The sequence below is a fragment of the Mytilus galloprovincialis genome, chromosome 2 (genome assembly GCF_965363235.1).
Source record: "Mytilus galloprovincialis chromosome 2, xbMytGall1.hap1.1, whole genome shotgun sequence".
NCBI lineage: Eukaryota > Metazoa > Mollusca > Bivalvia > Mytilida > Mytilidae > Mytilus > Mytilus galloprovincialis.
The window spans coordinates 104,347,216-104,374,060 of NC_134839.1; the positions used below are offsets into that span (position 1 = coordinate 104,347,216).

General features: G+C 33.5%; 1 protein-coding gene across 1 annotated transcript; it reads right to left on the minus strand.

Annotated features, from left to right (window-relative positions):
* Positions 1-3,366: 3,366 nt before the first annotated feature.
* On the minus strand, positions 3,367-26,845 carry LOC143065221 (uncharacterized). Its single transcript, XM_076238658.1, has 15 exons — positions 26,675-26,845; positions 26,127-26,267; positions 24,188-24,259; positions 21,756-21,977; positions 19,281-19,373; positions 18,168-18,299; positions 15,679-15,750; positions 11,847-11,912; positions 11,563-11,592; positions 10,484-10,814; positions 9,881-10,060; positions 8,504-8,787; positions 7,692-8,212; positions 6,678-6,713; positions 3,367-5,441 (listed from the first exon to the last, which is right to left on the minus strand). Exons 2-15 carry the CDS (start codon positions 26,204-26,206, stop codon positions 5,137-5,139), a joined length of 2,424 nt encoding a protein of 807 aa, XP_076094773.1. The 5' UTR covers positions 26,207-26,267; positions 26,675-26,845; the 3' UTR covers positions 3,367-5,136.

The window sequence follows — 26,845 nt, forward strand, 5'->3', positions numbered from 1 at the left end:
CAAACAACAGGGACACTGAAGTGAACAACGTAACCTATTTGATAACAACTGTCATGACTTTGTACAGGAATTTTAAGAAAAAATTGTGGTTGAACCTGGTGTAATGGCTTGGCAACCGCTCACTTAATGATAATGTTAAAAAAAATATCGCTGAAATGACAACACTACGTGACAGAAATACAGCACGAACACACGCAAATAACGGGAAACGCTCAAATAAATAATATAATACCAGTAGTTGACACAATACGCAAAATGCAGAAAAACAACGCACATATTACCAACAACAAATACCACAGGATAAAGAAAACTGTAACGCGCTTACGTTACTAACATGCTCGAAATTTTTACAATTATTTTCACAATACTCGTCCAAAGAATTTTTATGACAATGATGTTATGTAAAGGCAATTTTAAAGTTACTGACACCTTAACAAAAACAACAAAAATGAATGCATGAATGTTGGATGTCCAAAATACCGAGACACACACAAAGTAATGCAAATTTACACTAGGTATAACAGTCATAACCGAAAGTATGACAATGATGGTATTAAAAGGCAATTTTATAATTATTTGGATAACAAACGATCGGACATAACAATAACATGATTCTACCGAAACCATACCAGAAACATAAAATCAAATACACGAATGTCGAATGTACGAAATACCAAGACGCGTCGTATAGCAATGGAAATTAACACTCGGTATAACAGTCATATTTAGAAATAGGTCACGTTTGGGACTCAGCAGACAAACCGATTGCATAAAAAGTAAAATCATCAAAATACTGAACTAAAAGGAAAATTCAAAACGAAAAGTCTCTTACCAAATAGCAAAATCAACCGAATACATAACAACTGACTTAGTACAGGCATTTTCTAAAAGAAAATGGTGGATTAAACCTGGTTTTATAGCTAGCCAAACCCCTCACTAGTATGACAGTCGCATCAAATTCCATTATATTGACAACAATGCGTGAACAAAACAAACAGATATAACAGGTAAAAAGGTCAACAATACGGGTATGCAAGTCAATATTGTGTTATAATCAAACAAATATGTAAAACAAAAAAGAAGCACAAAATGGCATTAAGACGAAGCATATTAGCAAACGTTAAAGACAGGATTACATAAATTTACCATAGTACAATAACACAATGGCGGGATGTATAAATACAGAGACACATCATATATGTATCAAAGATACATAAAAAGGCAGAAGGTTTGGTACCATTAAAACGTTTAATCCCGCTGCTATTGTTTGCACCTGTTCTTAGTCAGGAATCCGATTTTCAGTGTTTTTTGTCTGTTAATGTGGTTCATAAGTGTTTCTCGTTTTTATATAGATTAGACTTGGTTTTCTCGTTTGAATGAATTTACACTAGTTATTTTTGGGGCCCTTTATAGCTTGCTGTTCGGTTTGATCCAATGCTCCGTGTTGAAGGCCGTACATTGAACTATAATGGTTTACTTTTATAAATTGTTACTTGGATGGAGAGTTGTCTCATTGGCACTCATACCACATCTTCTCATATCTATGTAGACAAAGCACATAGCAAAAATGAAAGACAAGCATAAAAACATGTTTAACAATAGCACAATGAATGGATGCATAAGTGCAGAGCCACGACATATGTATCGAAGTAACACCAAACAGACAAAGCACATCAACAAAAATGAAAGACAAGAATACAATCACAAACAAGAACTTAATGACAGGATGTACAAGTATTCAGTAAAAAATTTAAATTGCACTTTCATATATCACATAATGTATTTATTCTTGTTCTAGTATATTTTTCTATCTTTACAACATGTTCTAAAGTGGTCCACGACTCAGTCACAAACATAAAGATACCTGTTTAAGATCTTAAGACGTCGTTATTTTTGTAGTTATTTTTTAATTCAATCAAGTTTTCTCTGATTCTACTGCTACAATATAAAGGTGGAGGATTATTATAAAATATGCTGAATCAGTAAGCTTTCACTACTAATTTTATTGACCATCGCATGACTCATTTCAGGAAACATAGAAATATATCCATCCGGTCTCGTTAACGCTCTTACGTGTAAGGTCAGGTAAACGCTTTCACGTTTACATTATGTGCCAGATTTTTATTAAACTTATATCAAAGTTTTTTTTAGCATTGCCCTAAAATCGGTGTCGATCAACTTTTTCTTTTTTAATTTGTACCACTCGGATATAATAATTTTATCGGAAATCACATAAAAAGCGTTCTCATTTGTAATATTTTTGCCAGAATTTTATGAAATTTATATCATCGGTTTATATCGGCAATGTATCAAACAAATTTAAAATCAGAGCTTAAGAACAATTTTTAAAAGGTTATGTCCCTATATAAATCATAAATTGCAACTACTCTCTATCTTCATTTCTCTATGACATTTATGAAAACAAAATATAAAGAAAAAAGAAGTCATTTTTAGTTATTGCTTTTGAACAGACAAAATGTGTGCATTACGGGGAACATCGGAACTAAATAACAGAATGTTTAAAACCTTGGAAGATTTAAGTGAATTTCAAAATTAGCGAGATCAGATGCGTCAATATGGCAAGCTTCTCTTTCTATGCGTTTCACCCGCCATTCAAATCAACACTCAATCAAGATGTAAAAGTCGTAAAATGATCAAAATCGATAAGACGACTACTTTGGAGTATAAAACTGTAAGGTTGCAGAAACATGTTGCTAGTGAATTGAGACACAGACACATAGTATCAATCAACTGGGTAATAGTTATACATAGCCCCGATGTCAGTTTTTTTCCAGCTCTCTCGGAGTAATTGTTATACCAAGTGCAATAAATACAGTCATTGTCAATGATTGAACTGACTTAAATGATTCTATTTTTAAATTTATATATATAGGGTACACTATAACTCAGAAATAAGCTACATAAAATGTATTACTTGTGTACAGATGTATTCATCTAAGGTTAAAATAAAATGTCCTAAGATTAAGTAGAAATGAAGCAAATTCACAATCAAGCAAAAATACTTATTCAATACAATAATTTCCAATCAAATCAAATACTACAATATATTCCTTTTACTGTTTTTAAAATCTGTGATTTTTTTCTCGTTAAAATAATAAACCTTACATTTTTTAACATCTATAAATTGAACGAAAGAAAGTGTTTCGATATAAACGTATTTTTTTTTCTGTCCCAGATGTGGACACATTTATAGTTACATTTATAAAAGAGGGACGAAAGATACCAGAGGGACAGTCACTCTCATAAATAGAAAATAAACTGACAACGCCATAATTAGTTACACGTTATATATACGTTTTATGAAACATGCAACATATGCATTATAAAAAGAATTAAATAAATATCAGAAGTGCGTCATATTTTATTTAGTATAGCAATTGTACAAAATAAAATTTACACAACCAAATAAACACATATATATATAATAATAATTTGACATGAGAAGCTATTTCGAAAAACTAAGGACTTTCTTATCCCAAGAATGTTTATTTGAATTGAAGTCCTGTTATGTAATGTTGTCATTTTAATGTTATATTTAACATTGCCATAAAAGCAGGATGTTTGGCATGCCACATAATCAGGATCAACCTACATTTTTTTTTCTTAAAATGTCCTGTACCAAGTCAGGAAAATGGCCATTGTTATATTATAGTTCGTTTCTGTGTGTGTTACATTTAAATGTTGTGTTTCTGTTGTGTCGTTTTTCTCCTCTCATTTTTGTTGCGTTTCCCTCAGTTTTAGTTTGTAACCAGGATTTGTTTTTTTCCAATCGATTTATGAAACTCAAACAGCAGTATACAACTGTTGCCTTTATTTACCTCAGCTAAATTTGGCACAACTTTTTGGAATTTTGAGTCCTCCATGCTCTTCAACTTTGTACTTGTTTGGCTTTATAACTATTTTGATCTCAGCGTCACTGATGAGTTTTATGTAGACGAAACGCGCGTCTGGCGTATTAAATTATAATCCTGGTACCTTTGATAACTAATTAACTATACTAAACATTTTGAAGAGTGGAGCCTACTTATTTTCAACGAAATTAAATAATAGAATTTAATTAAATGAAAATTAAATTCATTTATTGAATTAACATAAACATGTATTGAGACTCGACAAATCGAGTCGTCCTTTACTCTTATTATGCTAATTTGAGCATGTGATAGTGATGTGATAGCGGAGTAGTAAAAGTCCGTGCAATTCAACGGTCACTTTTACCTTGAAAACCGAACGGAGAGGACGTTAAAAAATTAAGACCCATCCTCTCCCACCCTTAAGAATTGAACTGTTTTGCTGCTGGTTTTATTTATTTTTCAGATGCTCCAGTCTTCATACAAATATCCGTCATGGTAACATGCTGAAGCACAGTCACACAACCGGAGCGGAATTTACTTCATTTTATGCAGACTATGGATAGACCAGCTGCTAATTCTGAAATATTGCTGAATGAACCGCCCTTCAGTACCCCAGCTTTGGATCGCCCAGCTGTGATACAATGATTAGTTCAATCGTCATCAACATTTTATTGATTGACAAATATTTTGGTTGTGTACTGTTGTTGTAACAGTTGTTGTTGTTGTATAAATGAATTTGGATTAAATGTTGCCATGACAATTCAATATCCAAACAAAATCAGTGTTTATTATTTGTTGTAGTGAAATACAAAGCAAGGCATCAATGGCGTCTGTTCTTCAATTCTGATATTTGGTTAAATTACACCAAGTGATAACTTTGATAAAATGATATATTCAATAAATGTTCAATATTCATTGTATCTACTGATATAAAAGGAAATTATAATTGTAAGATGTAAATGAGACCTTATTTGACTGGATTAAAAAAGAATCTTGAATGTCTTACTTTATAAAAGTGAATAATAAATTTGTTGGAATCAGATGATATTTGTTGTTGTTGTAACTGTGTATGTACATTTAAAGTTTTCTTGGTAAAATTCATTGGCATGTTATTCGTGGCAATCAAGGTAATTGTGGTTTCTTTGATGTAGGAATCCATTAGATTTGGCAAATGCAGAAACACCAGTCATCATAAATTTCGCATTAGCATTGCTATTATAAAATAGCCATATATATTCAACTTAGGTTTAATGGCTTCATGACATCACTTTTTAAATGGTCTACAATTGTCTAAAGCATCCATGATACCGAAAGCTAAATCTCCCCTTTCGATGTCATGAAAAGAATTAATGAAGTCTTTTACATCCGACACATCTCCTTTTATTGATTGTTTCCAAAGCAGTATCAATCTGAAGTTTTTACTTTCAACACTGCCAATCATTATTAGGACTTTGGACACAGTTCCAGCAGGAACCCCAAGTCGTATCGACAAATCAAACCCCTCATCTTCTGACAAACAGGCGGCAAGTTTATGTAGACTCTCCGCGCTTAATAACTTCTCAATAGCTTCTGTAATACAAATAATCATGATATAAAAAGCACATCCAGGAATAAACTGAATTCCAAATCCCTCAAAACAAGTTGATTTCAGATAAATTTGTATTTTTTAATGTTCCTTTATAGTCATATTGCTCCTAACATTTTCAGGTTTAAGAATTCCTGGTGAATGATATTCCGAACAATGCTTCGGAAAAACGACAATTATAAAGTGTTATTATCAACAATAGTGAATATAATTTATGGTTCATTTACCGAAAAGAAACTTACTATCGCGGATAATTTATTTCGCTACTATATCTTTCTAGTTCCCGTCGCGACATTTCAGTTTGTGAAGGAAAGATCTAAACTTTAAATATTAGCGTTATTTTTCAACTTGCAAAATTCACGAAAATAAATTGCTCTCGAAAATTAGTTTGTTTTGATCGAAAACATATAATGAGTTTTGTGTAAACTTGTATGAATAATACTGGACAAAACTTCTTTCTAGTTACATGCAACATTTTTTTTATATCAGCAGTAAAAGAAGGCTTCCGATTTACTTTGAAATAACGTTATCTATGGGTGGCGCAAATTGTCGATATTTAAACATATCCAAGACTTGTTGAGAAGACAAGTCCATACATATTTTTTTTCGTAAGAGAGATAAGAGAGGTGAAAGATATCATTGGTGTTGGTTTTTACGAAATTTTATTATAGCCATGGTTTTGTTTGTCGTTATAAAAACTATATCACAACTTGAATATTCTTACGTCTTCATTTAAGGGTTCATAGAGGTAGACCGCGTGTTATTTTTCTCAACGCTCATCTCACTTTTAATAACGTCGAGAATTATTTGGTGTACTGCTTATACTTTTGGAGCACCTAACATCATCCCAGATTTTTGGATGGTTGGTACGTGATGTTGTTTTTCTGTATAGTATATTGTAGACTTGTATGTCTATCGTGTTTCATTCTTTTTTGCCGATATATTGGGTTTTTTTGCTCCATTACTTATCACTGAGTATAATTTATCACCGTCACACAGGCGTTTATCCTTGTTTTTTTTTTATTTTGCGTTGCTCGATCTTTTTTCCATGCAATGTTTTTCTTTTGTTTTTATAACTTTATATTCCCACTTTTTCTTTTTGGGGAATGATGCTGACTTGAATTCCACTTATGATTTTTGTTCTTCTTTTTTTAAAGAGATATTATAAAAATTGTCTTTTTAAGCAGCAATGGTATGAGTGTTTTTGATTTAATTCATACCTTTTGTATATTCCGGTGCTTCGATTTTGGGTACGACTGAAAAATATACAATGCAAATCAGGTAAATAAAAGTAAAAAGTAAACCTTCATATTGTTATAAATAGGGCCACAATAACTCTGTTATGTTTTTGGACCTTATAATTAAAATGTTCCCTTACATGTATCATATGTTTTAAGTGATCACAGTGATTCAATAAGTTAAAGTTATCAAGTTTGTCAACATGTCATAAATCGTAGGCGACCTTTTAAAATCATATGTATTCTTAAATTCAAGATTAGTCAATCCATTGGGTATCATGTGCAAAACAAAGGGTAATTCTTGATAAAATATTGGAACCTTTTGTGATGTTGTGTCAACTGGGAAATATAAACACTAGATGCAGGCTCAGTTGGAATATTGATACATATAAATGATTCTTTGCAATGGGAAAACAAAATCCTCTTTGATATGTGGTAATGTTCCCAACTGTCCTTCGTTGTTAATTTTTAAGTTTTACAAAGTTACGAACTTCATTATGCTTTAAATTTGAGAATGAAGATGGGGAATATGTCAGAGACAACAACCCGACAAAAGAGCAGACAACAGCTGAAGGCAACCAATGGGTCTTTGACACAGCGAGAAAATCCCGCACCCAGAGGTGGTCATCAGCAGGTCCTGAAATAAAAGTGTGTACTAGTTAAGTGAAAACTTATTCCTTTTTTACACATATATTAAGAAATAGCTTCTATAAGTTGTTACTGCCAATTTAGAAATATAACGGCTCACACTTGTAGAGCAGAAGTTGCAAATTCTTTCAAAACATCCGGGTTTTCATGATTAGTTGTGGGGTGAGTGTTGCAAAATCTTAACCAATTTTTTAGTAATATTTTGTTGACTTTTTTTTTCTTTAAATCTGTTGTTCTTGACATGGTATTGTCTGTTTTTATTAGATCTGCTTTCTTGAGATATTTTTTCTATTGTCATTACACTTGTCTATACTTTAGATCATTTTATTTTTTAAATTTTCTACTTACCATCAAAATCTGGAATAGGTGCTGCAGTATCGATAATAACTTCATGGATAGTCTTTGTTCCGATATAAAATCGAATAACCGCTACCTTTTCCTTATCATCACAAAGTAAGGGTTTAATTCGACATTTTATTTTGAATTTCACCCGGCAGGAATGTCCGACACTAAATTGCAATGTAGGGAGTTCCTTGTAATGTCTTTGTTTGAAATTACCGTCAAGGTCAATATTTACGACTGAAGAGCGGGAAACGAAATCGATAGTACGAGAAATCCCACCATCGTCCGACATTTCCAATCGTTTATCATCTGCTACTCCACCTAGACCAAGGTATTTACTGACCGTATTATCAACATCTGGATGTTCTACTATGCATACCCAAATGTTAAACTCCTCTTTTTTATTTTCGTGAAAGGTAAGAATTTTGCAAACACAAGTTCGTGATGAAGCAACAGAAAATCCACGTTCTAAAATCGGTTCATATGCCTTGTATTTATTTATTTCTTTGGTAACCACATACCAGAACCTGAAATCAGAGAGAAAGCTTGTTGATTTCCAGTAAAATTCCACTTACTTGACCAGTATCTTGTTTTATCGGCCTATAAAAGAAACCAATTAACAGCCATGATACATATACATCTAGTTTTTAGCGGACTAGGAAAAAATATGCGGCGATCATTCGCGTTTCTTATAAGGGCGTTTTTCATTAAAAGTGCGCTATTTCAGACCTAAAAAATCGAAAAAAAATCAACTAAAAAAATGCAGCGGCTTTAAACATTTTAAAAGTTGTCCAGTATAATAGAGACAATGTACTTACGTTGAGTGTGTATGGTCCAGCATCACTATAAATTTCTTATCCGTACTTGTTCTACAACCGATAATATTTATTCTTCCTTGCTTCTCACGAATCAAGTATACCTCACTGTCTATCCCATATGAAATGTCATTCATTATTGTTATCAATAACGGCGATATTCGTTTAGAATACAATAATTTATTTCGTCGAATCCATAGACCATCTGATATATAGGTAATCGGGTATATAAGTCTTGGACATACGTCGTCATATTTTGAAAATCGTTCCCTGTCTATAAGTCGCACCTATAATACATATAGTCCAATTTATTTAACAAAACACAACATAAGATTTCATCGTTTTCTTTGTACATTGAAATCAGACGTCTTGCATCTATAATACTAAAATTACGAGGTCCAATTTGTCAGCCGTCATCACGTAAAAACGACGAATCAAAGAATTCAACTTTATATATAACTAATATAGTAAAAAGGCGTAGATTAAAAAATACACCACTACGGCCCTTTTGTTTTCCAAATAATTAATATTATAAATAATTGATAAGTTCCAGTTCGACGGGTTCAAACAGAAAGATTTGAAAGCAGAGAAAACTGTGTATCTTATAATCAGCATGACTTTATCAGATGACAATACTTATACAAAATAAGGCTTGCGCATAGTTATATACTTTAATTCAGTCACGGACCCGCGATATACGGGTGTGTTCTAGTATACCTAAATAACATAGTACCATGTATTGGTGTGTCACAATTCATAAACAAATAATAAAGAATGTAAAACAGCTAACAGATGACCATTCAGTTTAAAGGAGAAAGAAAACAGTATGAGTTGGTGAAAGATAGACGGTCATTCTGGCAAAAATAGAATTGACAAACAAACTTGACCTGTAGTTGTTAATGTATGTGTCATTTTCATGGGTCTCTTGTGGACAGTTGTCTCATTGGCAATCATACCACATCTTCTTTTTTATATCAAGTTGATCAAATAGTATAACCATTCTCGCTCCCTCTCGTTGCTACTACTAATAATAATTGTTTTATTTTTTATTCGGTTGTCTTGCAGTTGAAATTTATCAAATTCATAAACTATCGGTACATGAAATCCGGTGACTTTGAAACCGGACAGAATATGAGTTTGTAATGATAATACGATGGTTTTTCAAGACTATTTCCGTATAACGAAGACGTTTCAATGATTTAATATTAAATAACTGAACTATGTATTTGAATATTTCATTTCTAAGGAGAACTTGTTCCATGTAAAATGGAATTTTGCGAGCAGCTGAAACATCATTGTTTTCTTATTATGTCATATTTCTTTATTTAAAGACAGATATATTCCAATTTGATTTAAACATAACAGTTTTAATATTTTTACCTGAAATGTAACGTCTTCCGGTTCATCCAGAACTCCTCCTTTCACAGCTACTTGTATGTCAGGAATTAAGGCATTTTTAAACTTGTATCCATGCTTGTCAACTTTGTAGGTGAATTGTATAAAATCGCACGTTGCAAAGAAATTTCCACGAATTTCTGTTTTGAATACTACATAACCTTCCTGAAGACAAAAATTCTAAATAAAACATTCATTTTCGGCGAGGTAAAATCAGTGAAGTCAAAATTAATAGCCCTAAGCAAATTTAAACTCGAGAAAAAAAGTCATAATCCTTTTATATATAATAGAAAAAAGACGGATAACATAATGGCGAAAAACAATCAAATTTTTACAGGTGAAAGACTGAAAAATAAATCAGATACAACTAAAAGGTGAAAGTCAAAGCAAAAAACTGGCTTAATATATTTACCATAGAGTCCGTTTTGAGTATCCATGACTAAATGTCGATCTATATTATAGTAAGTGAGTGAACATAATTTATATATACCAAAATGTGTCAAGTTCAAGAACAAACAGGATTTCATTATCATACAAGTAATAGTATTTTTCTAAAACTAAAGACAAAACATTGAATTCCCAACTTACAAATATTGAGTTTCCCGGTGTTTCCTCGAATCTAGCATCAATTCTCCGCCATACCAGTCCAACCCTCATCCTTATAAAGAATTTCAATTTTTCTGAATCGAATCTGATTTTGACCGGAATTCTCACTGTTATGATATTCATCAACTGAACACTTGGGATGTCAGATTGTAATACATATATAGATGAAATGATATCTTCATCAGGTTTAAAGTATATTTCGTTGATCATTTTCTGACAGTCCTGTTCCCCAAGTCTATCAAAGCCATCCAAAAAATCTATAGCGGCGATGTCAGCTTTTTCCAGTCCAGCTTTCAGTTCTAATTTTGGTTTACTGTGTCAGTAAAAACAGATGGTTTACATTTTGTTTGTTCTTCGTATCACCAAAAAAACAATAATCTAAAGGAATTATATTTTCTACCAAACTCTCTTTTATCCAGGGCCTTTATTTGATTGACACTGATTTTAATTGACTTAGATTGTCCATTTTCCTGCTGAACGTCTCCTACTACTCCGGCCTCCACCAATAAAAACTGGTCGTCAAGATATAGCCAACAGAGTTGAATCAGCATCCAATCAACAAGTGACAAGCTTAAGGGAAGCGAAAGATACAAAAGGGAGTAGAACTCTGACTTGGAAAACCGGTTATTATTAAAGGGATTTGTGTAGTATTTATGAGGGGCCTCAGTGGCCGAGTGGTCAAAGTAGTTACTACTGTAATCACTAGCCAGTCAACACTGAGGTTATGAGTTCGAACCCCTCTCGTGCGGGTGCAGTCGACTCCAATCTTAATTGACTAGGATTGTCTGTTTTCCTATCTATCGAAGGTCGGTGTTTTTCTCCGGGCACTTCGGCTTCCTCCACCAATAAAAACTGACCGTCTCGAAGTAGCCTAAATGCGGTGCTTAAAGGTGGCGTTTAAACACACACAAAATGTATTATTTATGCTAAATAAAAGCATAATTATCTAGTACTTTCGTTTCTAGTTAATAAATAAATGTAAGTGTTTAAGATACCCTTTTCTCAAAAATAAAAAAAAGACGTGGTTTGAAAACACTTTAAAGTGATTTAAAAAATATTACCTTTGTATCTCCTCTGTTGATACCTCAGATCTGAAAAATACTAAAGTATTATGGTATGTGATACTAGCAGGTAAATATCAACATTACATGAGAAATTGCGTAAGTATTCAACTAAAAGTATGCTTTTGTTCAGTTAACAATATTTTGTAACTTATGGTATATCTGTAAAATTTCTATCAAGGACATAAACTTAAACCTTATTGTTCTGGATTTAGAAAACGACAAATATAGAAATTGTTTTGAGCTTTTTCTGATATTTTATGTAATAAGAAAATCAAAATTACCTCTCTTTGCCCATTGTTAAATCGAACGAATCACGTCGTTCTACAGGATGCACTGTTTGTACTTCTCTGTAAAATAAACACATTCATATACAACAAATGGAAGCTTTTAACGACCTTGACTGGCTATACAGCCCATGCACGGTCGGTACATTCATATGACAATCATCTGTAAGCATTAATTGCATCTGTTATATTTACATAGTTCTAGCGTTGGAGAAAAGGTATTTTGCAGGTAAAGAAGATGTTTCATTTACAATAAATGCAAATTAATTGACTGTTATAGTGTGTATGTTTCATACGTTTTATATGTTCGGTTTACCAAACTTGGTTTTGAGTCTTTATGGTAACGGTTATTTCATGTCACATGTCATGCTGACGCTATACGTTTATCAATATATATATAATTAAGGTAGGAATACACATTTGTTAGATCTCCAAATAAGATAAACAGAATTGTAGTTGTCATTCTTCTTCTTCTTCTTCTTTAGTTACGGAATACCATCAACTTTTTGAGGATTACTTTCCGGCGCATGCCTGTATGAGGTCGCTTTAAGTTAATTTCATTTTTTTTTTATTACTTTTATTTATTTATGAAATTTACAATTTTTTAAGTTTCAATTTTTACATTTTTTATATATATTTTTTTTTAAAACCTATAAGAGAAAAACAGTAAGCACATTTAGTTCAGATGAGAGTATGTTTTAAGGAGCACCTCATGAGTGAGTGCATCCTTAAAGTTGTCTGTAGAGGTTTGGTTTGAGATATCGGGTGGTGATTTGTTCCAATCTTTGATTGTTTGGCTGAAAAAAGAAAATTTAAAGGTGTCTTTATTACACTGAAGTTGTCTGTATGTCTGTTGATGGGTAGTTCTTGTTTTAGACTGGCTTTTTATGAGTATATCTTGCGATGGTATTGCAATTTCATTGTTGATGACTTTGTGCAACATTTGGAGTCTGGTTTTTAGTCTGCGTTCTTGTAAGGATTGCCATTTTAGATGTTCTATCATTTCAGATACACTGCTGGTATTGTGATATCTGTTGCAAGTATATCTTGCAGCTCTTCTTTGTACTTGTTCCAACTTATATATATTTTCTGAGGTGTATGGATCCCAAACTGTACAGCAGTATTCTAGTTTTGGTCTAACTATTGTTTGGTAGGCTCTTTCCTTAACTAATTTAGAATTTATTTTTAGATTACGTCTGATGAATGCTAATGATTGGTTTGCTTTTGCTGCTGATTGTTGAATATGTTTGTTCCATTTGAGGTCTGAAGAAAGTGTAATGCCTAAATATTTTGCAGATTGAACTTGTTCTAAGATATGACCATGCATGTTGTAATAAAAATGTATTTGTTTTTTCTTTGTTGATACTCTAAGGATGTTACATTTGTCAGGGTGGAAAGACATGAGCCAGTCTTTCTCCCATTTTATAGCTGCTTCTATGTCTTCTTGAAGCTTTATGCAATCATTTCGGCAGGTTATAGGCCGATAGATTCTGCTGTCGTCTGCAAAGAGTCTTATTTGGCTGTGTTTTAGATAGTCCGGTAGGTCGTTTATATGAGAAAGAGTATTGGACCCTGAGGAACACCTGATGTTACTGTAATTATGTTAGTTGTGTTTTCGAGGAGTACTGTTTGGGTTCTATTGGAGAGGAATGAATCGATCTAATGAATTGCTTGATCAGAGATGCCATAGTGTTTTAATTTGTAAAGTAGGCGTTTGTGTGGCACTTTATCAAACGCTTTCGCAAAGTCCATGATTACTAGGTCAGTTTGAATATTTTTGTCGTTGTTTTGAGCAAGTTGGTGTACAAGAGAAATTACTTGTGATTCACATGATCTTTTAGATCTGAAGCCATGTTGTAGTTCATACAATATTTTGTTTGTTTCTAGGTGTTTCATCATGTTACTTGCTAATATATGTTCTAATAATTTACATGAGGTGCAGGTAAGTGATATTGGTCTGTAATTTCCAGGATGATGTTTGTCTCCTTTTTTAAATACTGGTGTAACGTTAGCATGGTTCCAGTCTGAAGGTACTTTGCCTGTCTCAAGAGATTTGTTGAAGATGATAGTAAGAATGTATGATGTTATGTCAATGTTTTCTTTAAGTATTTTGCCAGCGATAGTATCTGGTCCTGTAGCTTTGTTAGTGTTTATATTTTTTATTAGTTTATATACTCCTTCTCTACTGATGTTTATTTTTTCCATTATAGGGTGTGAACTAGGTTCACACCCTATAATGGAAAAAATAAACATCAGTAGAGAATAGGTTCTTAGATGCGATTAGATATATTCTGTAAGGTTTTAAAACATATCAAAGAAACACAAGTAAGATTAACTTTGGTATATTTAACATATAGTTAGTAGACAGACCTGATAATATTTAACATAAGAAAAAGAAAATTGCTGTGTTTAACTCATTTGGTGGGAATATATGCGTGGGTGTTACTATCATACTGACGAATTATTTTTAAAATCTCTTGGAGAGAGAGATAGAGAGAGGGGAAAGAAATAGAAAAGATAAAAAAAAAACATGTTAATTCGGAAATGTAAGGCACTTCAAACACATTGTCAACCTTGGTGCCCTACTTGAACTCTGCCCTGGATCTGGTTGAAGACTAAACGGTCAAAGAATTTTGTCTATATGCATGCCTCTTAAACATCAGCTCCCGGCATTTACTTATCAATATTACATCGTATATGCTCTTTCGAATGCAACAAATGTTAAAAGCATTTTGAAAAAAGGATGTGGTTTTCGCAATTTAATTGACTCGGAGCTCATTGTTGAAGGACGCACGGTAACCTATAGTTGTTATCTTCTATGTCATTTGCCTCTGGTGGAAAGTTGTCTCATTGGCAATCATATCATGTCTTCATATTTTTATATTTTGAGTTTAGCATACAGCTGCAATCTTGTGATATGCAAAAATATTGTTGTCAAAATTTTACATTATTTTGAATGTAGTAATCAAACTATACTAGTCAACAAAAGAAACGACACACGACTTTAGAATAAAATGGATCAAAAAGTCTTAAAACTAAAACAAAATGAGATACACTATTTTAAAAAGCTTTCATTTGCAATGTATGCACATATTATAATAAAAATCAAAATATGTCGGAAAGTAATTAAATTCCGTGTAAACGATCATAGGGTGCAAATTATTTTTGCGGAAAGTTCGACACAAAATCGACACACAATTTTCTAAGTACTAAATGAATTTTCAAATTTGTTTAAAAATATTCAATATGCTAATCAAGTTATGTTCATATTGTAACTAATGGGGTGAAATATTGTTTTTTTAAATATTTGGTAAGAAATGTGTTTTTTAAAATCTCAAAAAAATGCGAAAAAAAAATGTTTTCGTCTCAAATCAATGTTTTAGATATGAAAACAAACACACTAAATTTGGAACCTTTCGGATTAGTTTTATGATTGTTAACGTTTTTTTTTTTAATTTCACTTGATAATGTTTATATTTTAACGAATTCTTGTGGGCCGAACTTTGCTTTACCAATAAACAAAGAAACTGTACGATTTATAAAAAAGAATTGATGGCAAACATTGTCTTTATCCTTAAATGAGAGGTTGACATCATTAGTTGGAACTTCTGTTTTAAAATTGTCGTTTTATGTAAATTTTGTCCAAAAAAAATCGCCAAATAACGTCATGAAAGCAACAAAATTTAAAAAATAAACGATGTTATATTTCCATGGTAATTAAATATTCCCTTAAATATTGGTCCTATAAACGGAAAACTTTATCTTTAATTTGAAAAAAAGTCGTGTATCGTTTCTTTCGTTGACTATTATATATAGCAATTAAACATACGTCTCCGCCTTCGTAGAACTCTGAGTACCTTTCTCCATTGTTTGAAACTGTATTCTCTTCCTTTTTAGGCCACTACAAATGACAGACGAATGGTTAACTATAATGTCATGTAATTATCTATAAGTTAATAATATTGCTGCTCACAAGGAAGCTATTAAACCAAGAGTTCGAAATGGTGAGTTGAAATCATCCCTTCGTAAATTTTACGGACGCCATCACGAGTTGGTTGACCGTTATGGAATAACCGTATCACAAATGATATCGGATATGTTCCTTACGTCGTAACAACAATCCCCTTCCCTTTCCTGAATGTGACCTACCGAATTAGACTATTTACCGGATTTGTTATCACATAAGCAACACGACGGGTGCCGCATGTGGAGCAGGATCTGCTTACCCTTCCGGAGCACCTGAGATCACCCCTAGTTTTTGGTGGGGTTCGTGTTGTTTATTCTTTAGTTTTCTATGGTGTGTCATGTGTACTATTGTTTTTCTGTTTGTCTTTTTCAATTTTAGCCATGGCGTTGTCAGTTTGTTTTAGATTTATGAGTTTGACTGTCCCTTTGGTATCTTTCGTCCCTTTTTTAGTTATCTTGGTGTAATCAGGGGTGTAAAATTCCGTACACCCCTGATTACACCAAGATAACGAATTTATTTTTTATGAACAATTCCTTTACCCATTTTGAAACCAGGATGTAAAATTGTAAAAATGGTAATGAAAAATTTCCATCGTAATATTTTTTCAATGTCCATGTTGCTGCACATTGTCAAATACTTTTTTACTTTATTTATGGAAAAATTCAGAAAATTTTTGTGTTCTTCTTAGTTTACAAAAAAACAAAATATTTTTTTTAAATTTTTAATTTTTTTTTTTTTACTTTTTTTTTGCATTTTCTTATTATTTTTTTTCTAAATTTTATTTTTTTTTTTTTTTTCTTTATTTTGGCAAAAAAAATTTTTTAATTTTTTTGGCAAAATTTCATATTTTTTTTTAATTTGGCAAAATTTTATTTATCCCCGGGTGAACAAGGGTGGGGTGTTATTTACACCGGGGTAGTCAACCAATCAGATTGCAGTATTTTTGCTGCATAAGAAGAAATGCACTTTAAACAACACAGATTTATTTTTCAATTTATTTATCGATTTCTCCAAAATTTTACGAGATTGTGTTAACTGAAATATGAAAATAAGTGAATCATCAAATAGAAAATCACATTGTTAACCAATTACAACAAAATAAATAACAGCAAAAGGAGAGATGCGGTAAACCTCTCGTTATACCTTCCTGAGACATTGAGAATATAGTAGCATAAAGAGTTGAAGACATATACATCGTAAGTTTAAAGTTATCGAAGGTACCAGGATTATAATTTAGTACGCCAGACGCGCGTTTCGTCTATATAAACACTCATCAGGGACGCTCGTTTCAAAATAGTTATAATGCTTAGACAAGTACAAAGTTGAAGAGCATTGAGGATCCAAAATTCCAAAAGGTTCAGATTTCCTGATACTGTCGACGCTTTTCCTGATCATAAACGACTGTCATTTTTATTATCCAAGTCGTACTGTAATGGTAGCCTTTTTCACGCCCTCTAACATTTAAATTAATTCAAAACAGCGCAGCAATTCCACGAACAGTTGCGCGTACCCGATAACATCCATGAGCAACAGGTGAGACATAATGTACTTGTCCAAATTTATAAAAGATAGATATATTACTATGGAGTGTTGTAATGTCGTTGACAAAGGTGGTCTTTCAAATTTCAATCGACGCATTGAGCTCGTCAATATTTATTGAATGCAACCAAACATAATTGAATTTGGTCTTAATGTAAAAAAATTAATTCCACAAATATGCCTTGTCTAAAATCAAATCTAATTTGCTAATATGCTTGGTCTATATGCCATTTTGTGCTTCTTTGCTACATATTTGTTTGTTTTTTGGAGTTATTAAGATTATAACACAATGTTGACTGCTGATTACTTGAAATTTTTACCTATTATGTCTGTTTGTTTTGTTCACGCATCGTTGTCAATATAATGGAATCTGATGCGACAAGTGAGAGATTTAGCTGGCTATAAAACCCGGTTCAATCCACCATTTTCTACATAAGAAAATTCCTGTACCAAATCAGAAATATGACAGTTGTAATCAATTCGTTTGATGTGTTTGAGCTTTTGATTCTGCCATTTTATTAGGGACTTTCCGTTTTGAATTTTCCTCGGAGTTCAGTATTTTTTTGCTTTTTACACGACCTCTCTTGATCCACGAAAATAAGATAATACTTCAATGGTTGATCTTAATGTGAAGCGTGTTTTTTTATATACATTCCACACAACCTAACAGTGAATTTGTTCAGTTATTACAAACAAAATATAAAACATAGCTCTGATACATAGAAAATAATTTGAACTTGATTTGATTTGTGTCTTATAAAACACGAGCCTTGCGTTCTAATACATAGAAATGTACCTTGTACAATATATACCTTTGCGATCTCATTTGATTAAAATGAGCATATCGTTCATCATTCCTGATGTTTAGATTCCACATTTTGACTCGATCATTACCATAGTCTCTCAATGCGCCATCGACTGTTGCTCTGACCTCTGGTATTTTACTTAAAATCAGACATATCCATTATTTTAAAGATATTTTTTTCTGATGTTTGTTATACTGACTCATATGTTTATTATATTGAAAATTTAATACTTCCATGCTTGCGTTTACTTTAAGTAGCTCATGATCAGGGCCGAGAGGTATATGTATTGACAGGGCCGAGAGGTATCACTATTCTGTCAACTCTGAGTTGGTAAGTTCGACAAGTGCGTTGGTAAGTTCGACATGTGCGTTTGAAACTAATCTCAGTTGACTAGGCTTTTCAGTTTCCTGTCGAAGGTCCGTTGTTTTACGCTGGGACCCAGACTTCCTCCACCAATAAAGTCTGACCGTAACGATGTAGACATCAATTTTGGAAGTGGCTTAAAACTTCACCAATCAATCAATCAATTTGATTTACCAGTAAATAAATGTCGATGGATTAACACTGATATAAAAACACAGTGTGGGAGGTTTTATGTTTAACAATATTCTTAAATGAGTTGCACAAGAAATGAATATTAACCTGTGTTAACTGCCAATGGATGCTACATATCTGTTAGGATGAACTATCTGTACTACATATTGCACTTACATTATTATTTAGCAGTTAACTTATATTATATAATACATATAAAGAACCTGCTATTCAAAATAATTTGTTTTTAAAATTTATGATTATAACATGAATGGTACTTAACGTCTTCATTATCTACCATACATTTTCTATTGATAAGTGGTTCTATCCATGATTCCCGTAAAACAAATATGATATAGGCCTTTCTTAAATTTAACGACTAGATTTATATGTAGATTATTTTTATCATAATTTCATACTCTAATTTTAGCTTTATATTGTATATCCTGCGCTATTTCAAATGAAAAAAAAACGACAGACCAAAAGAAACAATGTCACAACACATTCAACAAATTGAATGAAAATCTAATTTTGAAAGTACCCGGTCAATTCATTTTTATGTAAATATGTTTGAGTTGGACATACCCCTTGAACTTGCCATAATGGGCTAGGGACTTCGGTACATCAAATCCTCCGTATGCTTGATTCGACTTTAGTTCTGTCTGATGTAGTTGACCTCTAATAAATTAAATACAATTTAATTTAAATCGTCAAGATATAACAATTGTTAGTTCAAAATAAGATTGCTGGTAAAAACTCCAAAACTCAGATGTCAGTTTGTTGTGTTTTTTTTTTTTCGGGGAGGTGTATTCGAGGAGGAGACCTCTTTTGTCGTCTTTAGCTTAAAGTGTACCTATATTATTTGCTCAAAGAGACAAAAAAGTTCATACACACAAGTTTTTGTAACGTATATAGTGTTCTCTTTTTCAAAAACATAATAAGATATTTTTTTGAAGCAATTGTTTGCTGTGTTAGTGTTTTCGATAAGCTGACAGATTAAGAGACATATTGTTATTGCTTTGAGGCGCAAAGCTAAGCTTGCTTCAACGGGTGACGGGTTTGAAGTATTATTAAGATTCTAGTCCCTACATACTTTTTGTGGTTTATAATAAATGTCACTTTCATTTATTTTGAAGTTTAAAAAGTTGTTTAATATATTTAGCGCTGACTTCTGTTTGCAATGAAGACATGAGTCTTGCTATCACATTATTTTTCTTTTGAATACTATAATGTTAAATCAGTAAAGCTAGATTAGCAATATATATTATGGTCGTTCGTCCTTGTATTTGTGTTTAAACGTTCACCCATTTGCTCATTCACAATATCAATATATGACGTGGCTCTGTATTTATACATCCCGCCATTGTGTTATTGTACTATGGAAAATTTAAATTGCTAATATGCGTTGTCTATATGTTATTTTGTGCTTCTTTGTTTCATATTTGTTTGTTTCCTTAAGATTAAAATTACAACCCATTGTTTACTGCTGTACCCCTATTTTTATATTTTTTAACCATTATGTCTGTTTGTTTTGTACACACATCAATGTCAATATAATGGAATTTGATGCGACTGTCATACAAGTAAGATGTTTAGCTAGCTTTAAAACCAGGTTCAATCCACCATTTTCTACATAAGAAGATGCATCTTGCACCAAGTCAGGAATATGGCAGTTGTTATCAATTCGTTTGATGTGATTTGGCTTTTAATTTTGCAATTTGATAAGGGACTTTCCTTTTTGAATATTTCCTCGGAGTTCAGTATTTTTGTGAATTAACTGTTTACTTATCATCTGCGATTACTGTGAGCAAGTCATTGACGGGATTTTTTATTTCAAGCTTCAGAGAATCTTACTTTATGATATAATTACCTTTTCCAAATGAACATGTATGTCTCTCACAGAAATAAAAATGAAAACAATATAGATACAAATGAGGATGTGTGAGTTTGTGAGCTCTGCTAAGAGGTTTAAGATTACCTGAACATATGTGCAGGGTCCCTGGATAGTTTGTGAGCTCTGCTAAGAGGTTTAAGATTACCTGAACATACGTGCAGGGTCCCTGGATAGTTTGTGAGCTCTGCTAAGAGGTTTAAGATTACCTGAACATACATGCAGGGTCCCTGGATAGTTGTGAGCTCTGGTAAGAGGTTTAAGATTACCTGAACATACGTGCAGGGTCCCTGGATAGTTGTGAGCTCTGCTAAGAGGTTTAAGATTACCTGAACATACGTGCAGGGTCCCTGGATAGTTGTGAGCTCTGGTAAGAGGTTTAAGATTACCTGAACATACGTGCAGGGTCCCTGGATAGTTGTGAGCTCTGCTAAGAGGTTTAAGATTACCTGAACATACGTGCAGGGTCCCTGGATAGTTGTGAGCTCTGGTAAGAGGTTTAAGATTACCTGCACATACGTGCAGGGTCCCTGGATAGTTTGTGAGCTCTGGTAAGAGGTTTAAGATTACCTGAACATACGTGCAGGGTCCCTGGATAGTTGTGAGCTTTGGTAAGAGGTTTAAGATTACCTGAACATACGTGCAGGGTCCCTGGATAGTTTGTGAGCTCTTCTAAGAGGTTTAAGATTACCTGAACATACGTGCAGGGTCCCTGGATAGTTTGTGAGCTCTGGTAAGAGGTTTAAGATTACCTGAACATACGTGCAGGGTCCCTGGATAGTTTGTGAGCTCTGGTAAGAGGTTTAAGATTACCTGAACATACGTGCAGGGTCCCTGGATAGTTTGTGAGCTCTGGTAAGAGGTTTAAGATTACCTGAACATACGTGCAGGGTCCCTGGATAGTTTGTGAGCTCTGGTAAGAGGTTTAAGATTACCTGAACATATAGGTCCCTGGATAGTTGTGAGCTCTGGTAAGAGGTTTAAGATTACCTGAACATACGTGCAGGGTCCCTGGATAGTTTGTGAGCTCTGGTAAGAGGTTTAAGATTACCTGAACATATGTGCAGGGTCCCTGGATAGTTTTAATTACCTGAACATACGTGCAGGGTCCCTGGATAGTTTTAATTACCTGAACATACGTGCAGGGTCCCTGGATAGTTTAAGATTACCTGAACATACGTGCAGGGTCCCTGGATAGTTTTAATGAAGGGTTTTTTGTCGATGTGTCATCGGAGAATACTGAAAACATTCCAATATCTTCCAGCATACTGATAGGATAGTCACGTAACGTCACCTTATTGGGCTCGTCATCGCTGTCCTTTGGTTTCTCTATCACCTTTTCTTTTCCATCTTCTTCGTCTTTATCGTACAGCAAATGAAGTCTCTTAAGACTAGAATAAAAAAATAATGTTGTAATTTGATCATTTAAAGAAAATGTTGAATGAGATATTGCATCTGATGTTGATGTTTTATCATTTTGAAGTTATTAGTGTTTGTGCATACAACATGCATTGCCAATAATCTAATTTGATGTGGGTTGTTTTAATTTCTAGAAATGACATCACTACAGTACCTGTGTATTCGCCCTTTAATAGCTCTGTATTTAGATCACTACAGTACCTGTGTATTCGCCCTTTAATAGCTCTGTATTTAGATCACTACAGTACCTGTGTATTCGCCCTTTAATAGCTCTGTATTTAGATCCCTACAGTACCTGTGTATTCGCCCTTTAATAGCTCTGTATTTAGATCACTACAGTACCTGTGTATTCTCCCTTTAATAGCTCTGTACTTAGATCATCACAGTACCTGTGTATTCGCCCATTAATAGCTCTGTATTTAGATCACTACAGTACCTGTGTATTCTCCCTTTAATATCTCTGTATTAAGATCACTACAGTACCTGTGTATTCTCCCTTTAATAGCTCTGTATTTAGATCGACACAGTACCTGTGTATTCGCCCTTTAATAGCTCTGTATTTAGATCGCCACAGTACCTAAGTATTCTCCCTTTAATAGCTCTGTATTTAGATCACTACAGTACCTGTGTATTCTCCATTTAATAGCTCTGTATTTAGATCACTACAGTACCTGTGTATTCTCCCTTTAATAGCTCTGTATTTAGATCACTACAGTACCTGTGTATTCGCCCTTTAATAGCTCTGTATTTAGATCACTACAGTACCTGTGTATTCTCCCTTTAATAGCTATGTACTTAGATCATCACAGTACCTGTGTATTCGCCCTTTAATAGCTCTGTGTTTAGATCACTACAGTACCTGTGTATTCTCCCTTTAATAGCTCTGTATTTAGATCACTACAGTACCTGTGTATTCTCCCTTTAAATAGCTCTGTATTTAGATCGCCACAGTACCTGTGTATTCTCCCTTTAATAGCTCTGTATTTAGATCGCCACAGTACCTGTGTATTCTCCCTTTAATAGCTCTGTATTTAGATCACTACAGTACCTGTGTATTCTCCCTTTAATAGCTCTGTATTTAGATCACTACAGTACCTGTGTATTCTCCCTTTAATAGCTCTGTATTTAGATCACTACAGTACCTGTCTATTCGCCCTTTAATAGCTCTGTATTTAGATCACTACAGTACCTGTGTATTCGCCCTTTAATAGCTCTGTATTTAGATCACTACAGTACCTGTGTATTCGCCCTTTAATAGCTCTGTATTTAGATCACTACAGTACCTGTGTATTCGCCCTTTAATAGCTCTGTACTTAGATTACCACAGTACCTGTGTATTCGCCCTTTAATAGCTCTGTATTTAGATCACCACAGTACCTGTGTATTCGCCCTTTAATAGCTCTGTACTTAGATCACCACAGTATCTGTGTATTCGCCCTTTAATAGCTCTGTATTTAGATCACCACAGTACCTGTGTATTCGCCCTTTAATAGCTCTGTACTTAGATCACCACAGTACCTGTGTATTCGCCCTTTATTAGCTCTGTACTTAGATCACCACAGTACCTGTGTATTCGACCTTTAATAGCTCTGTACTTAGATCACCACAATACCTGTGTATTCGCCCTTTAATAGCTCTGTACTTTAAGTTAGATCACCACAGTACCTGTGTATTCGCCCTTTATTAGCTCTGTACTAAGATCACCACAGTACCTGTGTATTCGACCTTTAATAGCTCTGTACTTAGATCACCACAGTACCTGTGTATTCGCCCTTCAATAGCTCTGTATTTAGATCACCACAGTACCTGTGTATTCGCCCTTTAATAGCTCTGTACTTAGATCACCACAGTACCTGTGTATTCGCCCTTTAATAGCTCTGTACTTAGATCACCACAGTACCTGTGTATTCGCCCTTTAATAGCTCTGTACTTAGATCACCACAGTACCTGTGTATTCGCCCTTTAATAGCTCTGTACTTAGATCACCACAGTACCTGTGTATTCGCCCTTTATTAGCTCTGTACTTAGATCACCACAGTACCTGTGTATTCGACCTTTAATAGCTCTGTACTTAGATCACCACAGTACCTGTGTATTCACCCTTTAATAGCTCTGTATTTAGATCGCCACAGTACCTGTCTATTCTCCCTTTAATAGCTCTGTATTTAGATCACTACAGTACCTGTGTATTCGCCCTTTAATAGCTCTGTATTTAGATCGCCATATTAAGTCTTCGTGTCTGTACTTGTATTTCCTGTTATAAAGAGATACAGAGATGCAATAATTATACAGAACCGAATTTACGGTAACTATCATAATTTGTCGAGATGTTTTGAAACAAGTACCGTATTTGTGTCGGGTTTTTAAATTGATACACGCTCCTTTTCTTGAACAGGAGAACTAGGTGTTTTTTTGCAGATCTTGGTTGCTTCTATTTAATCAGAACATTTATAGACTTGTGTTGATTTTTAGCTTGGCAAATTGTATAAATATATGTCTAGTGATGAAGACTTAATTTAACCTCTAGATGTCTTTTAATTTTAACGTTGGGTTGCTGCCTCATTAACTTATACCCTTCATCTCTTGTTTCATATAAATTAATAGTTTATTGGATCATACAAGGTTAGAAACGACCACCGTACCTGATAATGGCGAAGAATTTATTAATTTATGAATAGACCAAGATAAAGAACGCGAACAGTTAAACCTCGTCACATATGCCATAGGCGGATCAGGGGTTGGGAGGGGCTTGGGGGCTCCGGCCCCCCTTTCGTGGGAAAGATTTGGCTAATTATATAGGGAATCACTGAAGCATGACTGGAACGCCCCCCCCCCCCCCCCCCCCTTATGAAAAGTTCTGGATCCTCTACTGTATGCATGTGCCTGTGTAACGCAAGGAACCCGTTTGTGGTTGTCAAATCTTATTATTTTTCGTTACTCGTCTATTATTTTTCGTTACTCGTCTATGATTTTTGAGATAGTGTTAGTCTTTGACATTTCCTGTAAAGTTTAAAGTCTATTTAGAACATATTATATTATAGACATCGGTCTGTTATTGAAGATTGTAAGTTGACCTCTAGATGTCTTGTTGTTATTTGTGTACTTATGTTGCTGTCTCGTCAACGTATTGAACCACACCCCCAACTTTATCACATTGAACTCATTGTGTATGCCATTTCATTACTATGAAGATCTACCTATACCTCTAGACGTCTATTAGTTTTACTTTTGTTGAATTTTAATGTCATTATATATAGACTATCATGCCTTGAGCTTATCCTGATGATACTATTTTATCTCAATTCTCCCTTTTTTATGATTTTGAAAAACAATTAAAGGACCCCATAAATAGATATATATATCTATAATACTAAAATTACGAGGTCCAATTTGTCAGCCGTCATCACGTATAAACGACGAATCAAAGAATTCAACTTTATATATAACTAATATAGTACTAAGGTGTAGATTAAAAATTACACCACTCCAGGCCCTTTTGTTTTCCGCGTAATTAATATTGCCAATAATTAAGAAGTTCCGGGTCGAGTCCGATACCGATACCAATAGTATATTCACCTGTTACCTATTACCTTATCTGTACATTCCGCATCTGACAGGCGCACCAACAAACGGTGTATTCAGGATTAATATGCTATATACACGGGTCATAATCACAGGGTTGACACTACTAAATTGTCGAATTGTTACCTTATGTAGTATTTTAATCAGTAAGACTTTCTAAGATAACAATACGAATACTAAAAATCTGGACTAAAAATAAGGCGTATTATATAGGTACAGTTTTCAGTTTGTTAGCGGGCATGAAGAATTCAACTTTATTTATAACTAATATATGACAATGCTGTTGATTAAAAAATACTCCATTCCAGGACCTTTTGTTTTCCAAATAATTAATATTACCAATAATTGATAAGTTCCAGTTCTACGGGTTCAAACAGAAAGATTTGAAAGCAGAGAAAACTGTGTATCTTATAATCGGCATGACTTTATCAGATGACAATACTAATACTAAAATAATGCTTGCGCATAGTTATATACTTTAATTCAGTCACGGACCCGCGATATCACGGGTGTGTTCTAGTATATATATATATAAACACCTATTGTCATCTGATTTGTATGTGATTGGTTTCAGCATTTCATTGTATTTCTTCTCATCGTCGTCGTGAACTCCTGCCATGTTCTCTACTGCACTCCTGCCATGTTCTCATCGTCGTCGTGCACTCCTGCCATGTTCTCTACTGCAAATGATTAACTATATGCATTGAGAATAACAACATTTAACAACAAAATGTTACCGTTAGAATGCATTGAAAATTTAAATTTACATAAATTGACAAAATCATTTCAAGATTTATGTTTGGATATATGTGCTTGTAAATTTTCACAATGAGCACCAAGCTCTACGTAAATTGTTAATGGAACTGTAAACAGTAATTATGTATTTTGTAGATCATAGCCTTGCAAGCCAGATATGTAAAACAAAGTGAAAAAAAATACTTTCTGTAACACATATCGTCCCATGTTGCAGTTTATACTGACTTTAACCTCACATGCATTGTAACATGTTTTTTTTTAATTTTTATTATGGTGCCTTTAAAGTATTCTTCTATATTTAATAAAACTGAAAAAGAAATATAATACTAACCCGCGTATTAAAGAAAAAGAGGCAATGAATCCAGGATAAAGAGAATTGTATGTCCTCCAATAGTACATGTATGTGGTAGACTTGGATCACTAAACGAGCACATTTAAAAATCTAGCATGAACCTATCTCTCCAATAGGTACATACTATTTCAATTTTGATATAACTGAACA